Source organism: Atta cephalotes (assembly GCF_000143395.1).
Source record: "Atta cephalotes unplaced genomic scaffold scaffold00020, whole genome shotgun sequence".
Lineage (NCBI taxonomy): Eukaryota > Metazoa > Arthropoda > Insecta > Hymenoptera > Formicidae > Atta > Atta cephalotes.
This window is the reverse complement of record NW_012130084.1, coordinates 1,023,907-1,033,764: the sequence shown is the minus strand read 5'-3', so window position 1 is coordinate 1,033,764 and position 9,858 is coordinate 1,023,907. Positions and strand designations below refer to the sequence as shown.

The following is a 9,858-nucleotide window of genomic DNA, read 5'->3' as shown; positions in this document are numbered from 1 at the left end:
ATTTAATACTATTAAAGCTTATTCTTCGCCAATAATTCGCTAGTTTCGAAACCGCGATAAAAGCCCGTCATGTCCATTTACGGACCCGTGGTTACGCCGGACGACAATTGGGACATATGGAGGGTCATTGAGGGAGTACGTGTTAGGGCCACATATAAAACGCCTTCAAATTATAGAGTAGGCCAAGGTCCATCCATCATAACTGGGGCCATGGGACTTACGGTCCCAGTGCACCGCCCCAACGTTTAGGTCGTTAGCAATTTCCTGCACGGGACTGTTTCCAAGCCCAAATTCCATATGGCCCGATAATGTCCGATAATACCGCCGATCAGAAGGCCGACGCGACGATCTTTGACTTTCTTCAATAATGTGACGGCGAAATAATCTCGATGGCTTTAAAATGATGTCCGGTTTTCAGAGAACTATTAGACTGTACTTGAGTTTTTTCTTTCTTTTGTGATCGTTTTTAATATTAGTTAATACGCTAAGAAAGAAATATTTCTTCTGAAAATATTAATCCAGTTTAATATTGTATTTAAATAATGATTTTCGATGCTTAATATGAATAATTAACAATTTGTTATAAATAAATAAATTTTCATAAAGTTCTTTATGATTATATCTTATATATACACACACAAAGCATTAAAGAGATCTAGTTTAAAACATGCAATCTAATTTTACACTTTTTCTTTTTGATTAAAATTTTATAAATCTTAGCACAAAAAAAATGTTCAGACATTTAAATCCAATCTCTCATCTTTATCTATACGATATATGTATTGTTGTTTATCACTGTCTTACATCAGATGGCGATAGCATACAGACTGTGTTGTGAGCATTTCACTCTCATGGTAATATACTTGATATTATGTTTACTTACTAAATGTCGTTAAATATACACGCTGCTCTGAATAAGCCTTTATGTTCAGTAGGTAAACATGAATATAACGGAAGTTATATGACCGATCATAGGTAATTAATAAAATGTCCGAAATTGATTTGATCTTTTTTAAATATAAATTTAAAAAAGGATAGGTATTTTTAATATATAAATTAAGAAATTAAACATTTTTGCATGTATTTGTTTTGAAATTTAAAAAATATAGCTACTTTTCGAATATTGAGAATTACTGTCTAAAGAATAATAAATGTCTTCATGATAAACTTTATTGGTTTTATTGTAAAAATTATAAGCACATATACAATAAGAATTATGTTTAAAAATATAAGATACAATGTTCTTGTCTAAACAAATAGTTTTTATAGCATACTGAAAATTTAAATAAAAAGTATATTATATATATATATATATATATATATATATATGACAGTAATCATTTTAGATATCAACAAATATCATTTCTCCTTTTTTATTAATTACTTTTCAGTTTAAGGAATTGGATAGGATAGAGAAATCTAAAATAGAATTTGGTAATAAATTTAAAATTAAATAACTTAATTAAGATTCAGTAAGAATTGAATATCTTGGAACTTTATTCCAATATAAAATAAATATTTCTTAATTTTTTATATATGTAAATAATCTTTTAATTTATTTATCGCAGATATACAATAATTATAAAATTATTGGGAATACAAATTAGTTCGGTCCGTTCAAAAATACATTTATTTCAAAACAAAATGAATGAACAGATCAATTAAAGTATTGTCCATCGCTGCCTACTACTTTTTCCCATCTCTCAGGCAATTTTCGATTTCTGCGAAAGAAGTGAACCGATGACTTGCCAAAGTGCTGCATCCTTTGGAACAACCAATAATCAGAAGGAACAATGTCCGGAAAATACGGCGGGTGCAGTAAAACATCCCATTTGAGCAAAAATATTTTTTTACGACTTTAGCAACATGAGGCCGAGCGTTGTCATGAAGAAGAATAACTTTATCATGTCTTTGCTCGTATTCCAGCCGTTTTTCTCGCAATGCACGGTTCAAACGAATCAATTGTAGCCGATACCGATCGCCCGTAATGGAATCGCCAGGTTTCAGCAACTCATAGTAAACAAGACCCTTTTGGTCCCACCAGATACAAAGCATGATCTTCGAACCATGAATGTTCGGTCGTGGTGTTGATGTTGAGGTCGATGGCAACGATTTACCGGATTTAGCGTAGTATTTTTTCTTCTTGGAGTTGTTGTAGAATATCCACTTCTCATCTCCAGTCACAATCCGATGCAAAAAAACCTTTTCTCTGTTGCCTTTGAATCAGTGTTCGCAAGTGAAAAATCGCCTTTCAACGTCTCTCGGTTTCAGTTCATAAAATACCCAATTTCCTTGTTTTTGAATCATTCCCATGGCTCTCAATCGTACAAAAACGGCTTGTTGAGTTACCCCCAATGATTCTGCAAGCTCCTCTTGCGTTTGATTCTGATCTTCTTCGAGTAATGTCTCTAATTCTTTGTCTTCGAATTTTTTTGGCTGTCCAGAGCAAGGCTTGTCTTCAGCGCTGAAATCTCCATCCTTGAAACGTCGAAACCATTCCCTACATAATTTATCAGTTGGAGCAGTGTCACCATAAACTTCAACAAGCATTCGATGAGCTTCAGCCGCACTTTTCTTCCAATTAAAGCAGAAAATCAAAACCTCCCGCAAATGCTGCTTGGTTAACACAAAATTCGATATTTCAAACACAGTAAAAATCAAGGTTTTTGTGAACTTTGTGAATGAAATTCAAAGCGATATAAACTGAATATTATTAGCAAATGTTTAACCTCTCTGAAATCGCCAAAATCAGCTGTCACTATAAATCATTTACAACAGCTGGAGCTCTTTAGGGAAACGGATCGAACTAATTTGTACTCCCAATAATATTATAATACTTATAATAACTTATATAAAAACTGAATGAAAAAAATGAAACTTCTTTAATTTTGTTAAATCGGGTTAGATGTAAAAGAGACAGTAAAAGATATTAATTTCTCGAAAATGTTTATTTTATATTTGACTATTTGTCGAGATTCATATTATAAAATTTTGATCTTTTTACGCCATTCAAATGTAAGTTTTGTACAAATAATATGCCAGCTTATATATAGCTTATATATATAAATAGCTTATATATATAAATATATAGATCGAAGTATTTAAATGTATATTAAAAATGCCCAACTAATAAGTCCATTATATATTCAATGCATTCAATTTCAACCATTACTTCCCTTTGCATTGTGTTCTATAAGTCTCTTTAAATTCTTCATTTAAAATAATTATAAATATTTTTTAATAATTAGAGTTTAACAATTGTAAGTACTTAAACGTAACGTCAAAATCAATAAATTTTATGTATATATACATATATATGTGACATTATTAATTGATTGTGTGATTTTAAATGCTTTATTTGATAATGAAATTAACAATGATGGAATTAATAATCAATTAACAATCAATTAATGGTTTCTTATCATCTCATACGTTCAATAATGCTGTATTTGTATAAAATTTAATAATTTATTCTGACCAATCTATCTTATGGATATTCTACGACAATGCCTGATAATCAATATCTAATATTTATTAAATTTCAATAGCTATTTGTAAAAATAAACACTGCAGCATTCTCAGCGACGAACGTTATCAAGAAATAATCTTCTTTTTATAAAAGCTATCTTTTAATATTTAATAAACTTAATGTAACGATATAAAATTAAATTTTATCGACAAAATTAAATCTTTTTTATATTTTTTAACTGCAATTATTGTTTTTTTCTAATTATCATGTTTGATATTTTCAAATCGTGTATTTTAATTAAATTATGTATATATATTTTTACGTATTCAATATTGTTTAATTAAATATTTAACAATTTCAACATTACGTTTTTAAAAATGTGGTTTGATGACATTGCAACTATGTAATTCCCCAAAAAATAAATTTGGAATTAAATCCGTTAAAAATGTAAACGGACATAATCCTCAATGTATTAATTATCGCTTTGTAGCTCGCTGGATCCTGTCGCATCCGGCGCTTTCTGCAGCTGCGCACTCTGGAATCTCTCATAGCCAATATTAGATTCGCCAAAGATCTTTCGGCCAGAGATCCGTTCGTCATCTTTAATGCTAACCTCCGTGCCGATTTGCACTGGCCAAGGTAGTTTACCCGAATCGTCGTCCTTGATTGTTATGAGATTGCTCACTTTCCGCTCGTTCGCGCCTTCAAATCTGTCGTTCCTGAAGTCTTCTTTGGTGGACGCTCTGACTCGTGAATTATCCTCGGGATATCCGTATGAATGATCGTAATAACTCGATCTCTTTGTATAGGGATCGTAACCGCTGTACGGCTGTGTATATCGATACTTGCCAGGATCGACGTTGCCGGGTATACGTTTATAGGTACCGTCTCTCGTGATCGACGTTCTGACCGCACCATCATACCGCGGGTAATTCCGCAACTCTACTGGTTTCCTCACGACTTCCGGCAAGGTAGCATAGTAGATGATCCGTCTAGGCTTCGGCGCAGGTCGGTTTCTGCCATAGAGGTCGAGATCTTCATCTCTGTAACGATCGTAACGATCGTAATACTGATCACTCGGTGACCGTATGTAATAATCTCTTTCCATCCTGTAACGATCGGGATATTGGTAGCTGTATCCACGGCGATACTCGTAATCCCTCTCGCGTATTGCATTCCTATACCAGGACATTGGGTCGTAGTCATCATAGTTTCTGGTGACCGGCATATCCCTGGATTCGCGATAGTCTGGATAGCGTCGATGTTGTTGGCCCGTCACGAAGTCCGCCCTGGGTGGTTGATGCCTACGATAAATGCTGGACAGAGCTGCAGCCTCTTCCTCCTCTTGTTGTTGCTGGATTACCTGATCCAAAGGGATACGTTGACGAAACTCCACTGAAATTGGCTGTGCCGACCATGTTTCGGGGGAGTTCAGACGAGCCTCGCGCACGTTCTTCATTGAGATCTTTTCCATACTCGTCTCGTTCTTCGCTTGTCTACGAATACGTTGTACAATGCCTCTCGTAGCTTGATCGTCGTCGTCATTGTCTTCCTTGTTTGCATGTAGGATTTTCATCATAAGCGTCTTCTGAAGACTCTTTTGAATAGGTACGGTACTATTTTCGACATCTTCAATCTCGCTATCGTTATATGGTGAATCTTCCAAGAATTTCCGGAAATGCTCGATGTTCTTACTTTCATGAAGGGTTATTTCCTCGGCTACTTCTGAAAGAGCATTTGGTTCCACGAAACTTGATCTAGTAAGTTCTGGACGCTTCTGAAGATTTTGCGATTCATCGAGTGGAGCCAGACGACCTACTCCGCTTACGGTGCGAACTTCGAACGCCGAGTCTAATCGTGGTCGAAACGCATAATCTGTGTAGAGCGATTTCATATATGGCGTAATCTGCCAAGCCTCGCCGATGCCAGCCGCGTTGATTCCAGCCAGCAGGAAGATCAACGGAAACATTGCTGACAAATACGGCATCATAGTCTAAAAATTCAACGATTTTTAATACATATTTTATGCGTGCATGATGAAAATATTGAAATGCAAATTAAAATAAAAATATATTTTTTTATATTATAGTATACACATTTTGTTGAAATAGAATTGATAATAATAATAATGTACTATTTATCATTACACGAGAATTAAAAAGCAATTAATTATAGAGGAGAGTAGCTATGAAAGAGCCGTTTTTTTTTTCAAAATATGAAAACAAAATTTAATTTGATGTTAAACAAATATAATCGCTTTCTTACTTAAGTGTACTAATTTATCTATAAGATTCATTTAATACAAAAATAATATTTAGTCATTAACAGAGATTTAATCACCACTTTTCAAACAAACAGAACTTTTAAACAAGAAATTCAGCTCTTTCAAAACAACGTTTTGAAAAAGCCATTACCTGTTTTGAAAGAGCCAAGTACTAAATTATATAAGCTTTAATACAAACATCAATATGCAAATCCTTTAATAAATATTATTTAATAAATATTATTTTTTTAGAAAATTAATAAATGTGTGAAAAATAGAAAATATAATATTTCTAATTGAAAACATTCATCGCAAAAGAAATGAAAATTTTTTTATTGCCACATGAAATATGAGCCCAATCAGAACATAATATTAATCTTTATTTACAGAATAATCTATTGAATAAATGATTGAAAAAAGTGAAATATGGAAACTGAGTCGGTAATGCTTCAGTATAACTTAACCTAGCACCAACATAATTTATGAAATATTGTTTTATAAAACAGAAATACTTGAAAATCTATTTGCCTACAATAAGTATGCTCCTCGAAGAAGAAGATTGCGTACATCTGAAAACAATTTTGTACAGAAGTGTGCAGGATCATATATTGATGTCGCGCGATGATGATTATACTGATACTGAGCGAACAAAAATGGATTAATCATCAGTACGATTTCAAAAAAGTATTAAAATTTTCTGAATTATATTAAAAAAGTAGAAATTCAATTGTAAAAAACATCCTTCGGTATGCAATGAAGGCAAAGCAATGATATAACGTATAATTGACTTTTTCATAGCTTTCAATACCGGTTCTTTCATAACACTATATATGTATAAAAAACTCTAATCACAGAATATCTGATAAATCAAAATAAACAAAACATTTGTAACTATGTTCTTAGTTACATTAATGTATACAGTATTCATTAAAAAAATACTTTTTCTAAAATCTAATCACAAATAAGTGAAAAAGGTTTGGAAATTAACTCAAGAAACTTTCTTTTTTTGGCGATAATTTTTTATCTTTTATTACAACATCACGGAAAAAAAATTAATTGGATGGTACAGCAAACTTATATCTTACTGCTCGAATTCAACATCTATAATTAAGAAGATTTGATGGTTCAACAAATCGCTAATGTTATCTCAGCTATCAATTTTGCTACTTTAACATAGAAAATTGACTGTCTGTATATTACGACTATAGATTTGCTGAATCAATAAAGTTTTCAGCTGTTTTTTTTTCTGTGATCATTTTGACGATGATGACTGTCAAATATTTATAGATGTACTTTTAGTATACCGCCGTTTTAACTATCAAATATTTATGGACACAGTTTTAGTATACTGTTATTCAAATAAAAATATTTTTAAATTTTTCAAAATGTTTAAATTAATTGAAATACGAAATGGCTTTTTCAAATCATCTCTCTTTCATATCCATTTTGTCCTATATGTATTTTCATTAATTATATTATCTTAATAAATTGTACAAATTTGTATAAAAGCAAAATATTTAAAATATAAGATTTTATTTTTGCGTAATTGATGTAAATTTGTCGATTGTATTAAATTGCATGTTAAAATATTATAATTATAATAATCTTTTTTTATAAAATATGTGTATGTGTGAAGCAGTATTTTTAAATAAATTTTTAAATAAATGTAATTTTCATCGCAATATTAATATATTCCAGGAGAATGAAAATTTTATTATAATTTTTATTTGAACGGATATCGTCCATTCATATTGATACTCTAAGGTAACGAATCTTACTGCGAGGTTTTCTAAACTCTAATTTTTCTCATAGATATTTTCAACCTGAACATATTTTATTTATTACCGTACTGTATCAAATGAAATCGTGTAAATTAATTTTCTGAAATATTAAAGTATCGTGGCTAAAAATATTTAAAAAATTGGTAATAAAAATAACAAATTAATATAGTATAAAAAGAAATTGGAAGAAGCTCAACCGATTTAATGCGATTAGATTGGATTTTTATGATATGCGTTCCTTTTCTACAAATGGAGCTCACATTCGCGTATCGGTCTTGCTCGCGTTTACGGTGAATGTCACTAGCAACTTTCCACCAAAATGCTTTGGATTTAATGGGAAAAAAAGCTGACGATACACATTCAATGACCGTCCCGTCCGGTCGCAGTGTGGTCAAAGATCGCATCAAATTGTCCTCCAATGTAGACATGGCCGATTCTCCATGACAAATATAATTTCCCAGGCCGTTTCCGCAGCATTATGTCGAGTTCCGGCCGATTCGCGTAGATCCGCCCGGCCGATTGTTCGCCTGAGCACGTTTACCATAGCTCAAATACGCATCAGATTTCCGTCGACGAAAGTTCAATGCTTCACGCTATTGCGTTGAAAATTATGGTAACAAAAGAAATTGTACACGTGGCGTTCCAGATATTAATCCCTTTAACATTTTTACTTTTACTATGTTCTACTTTACAATTTTTTCTCATTTTTTGAAAAGAAATTTTTTTCTTTTTTTAAATAAATCTTTAAATAATCTTCATATTTATGCGATGAATAGTTTAGACTTGATCCATGCGAATAATCTCAGAACATTAGTGGAAAGGATTAGTGGAAAGGAAAATTGTAAAAAAAAAATAACGTGTTTTTGTGAACTCAGAACGTACGATACTCTTTCACGGAGCTAGCTTTTACTGACGAACGTTGACAGTTTCCGGTTACATGTCGAGTCATTCCTCCACAGTTATAGGCGCGCTCGTTACGTTGCGAACATCGGTAACAGACGACCGTTGACTCGAGCAGGAGGAGGTCGGTATATCTTCAGCGATATAGCGGAACAAATCTTCAACGCAGGACGATCTTACGCCGTTATCGCCGCACAGCGTCGCGTCGCACAGTTATACTCGCGAGTTTACAGTTAGATGCCGACGAAACCGTCTCGCAATTAGGGATCTTCTTTTAATTAGTCACGCGACGTGACAGGACATCGAATCGCGACGAAACTGGTCGTTGTTGTTTATCGCGGTGAAAATTGGAACACAAAGTGTATAGCGGGAAAATCACTTTAACGAGTCGTCTGCTGTATTCAAGAAAGGATAGATGGAGAAATCAAAATAAATTAATATATTTGATAACTTCGTTTCATTTTAGTAAACAATACATGCTGATGTGTATGTGCATATACGTGCGCGCACGCATATATATTTTGATTTCAAAATTTAATATATATTTCAATTTATTATATTTTTTTAAATCGAATTTTATCATTTTAAAAAATAGCATGAAATCCATGCAAATATAAAGAAAAAATATGATATAAAAATATATTAATTACATATGTATACGATATGAATAAAAGTATATATATTTAGATAAAAATATTTGTGAACTGCGGTTTAAATTTAAATTTATTTTAGACATTTGTTTTAATTCAGTGATACAAAAATGCTTATTACAATGCTAATAAAATCGCATTAGTACTTTAATACCAAATGAAATATTTAATTTTAATTTTTTAAATATAAATTGCAAAAATATTTGAAAAGAAAAATGCTTCGGTCTAAAAATTGTTGGGTCTAAGTTTATAGTAATAATGTTTCTTCAAACAATCATATTTTTTTTTACGATTTCACAATCAATTATTTGATTCAAGCGTGAAAAAAGGAGATTTAAATAAATTAAGATAAATTAATTGCAATTCGTATAGTAATTATAAGCGACATGTAAATTAAAACTGTATCTCTTATATAAAGAGTCTTATATATAGATTTGATATAATTCATGCTATAATTCAAAATCTTTATATTAAGTGCAGATTTTATTCTTTATAATTATTTGATCAATATATAATAGCACGGTAATTATTTTCTCTACATTACAATGTAATTAAATATTTCGTCGAATTTTAATTCATTCAATTTTCGTACAAATAATTTTAATTGGCTTACGTTTGTTCAATAAGCTACTGAAGAATAATTTGGAATTCATTATGTTCATAAAAATTTATTACGTTAAAATTGTATCGTGCAAACACGTTGCTATAATAGCATGTGAAAAATTTATAAGTCACTGCAATTAACGCTTCGTACTTCGTACAGAGTGTGCAATTTTTAAAATTTACCGTGTAAAA

General features: G+C 31.5%; 1 protein-coding gene across 1 annotated transcript; it reads right to left on the bottom strand.

Annotated features, from left to right (window-relative positions):
- Window positions 1-3,941: 3,941 nt before the first annotated feature.
- LOC105619250 lies at window positions 3,942-5,459 on the bottom strand. Its single transcript, XM_012200774.1, has one exon. The coding sequence runs from the start codon at window positions 5,457-5,459 to the stop codon at window positions 3,942-3,944; it is 1,518 nt and encodes a 505-aa protein (XP_012056164.1).
- Window positions 5,460-9,858: the final 4,399 nt, after the last annotated feature.

What these genes read in the sequence shown, in the direction of transcription:
- LOC105619250 (XM_012200774.1), bottom strand. Translation starts at nt 5,459, where the DNA reads ATGATGCCGTATTTGTCAGCAATGTTTCCGTTGATCTTCCTGCTGGCT.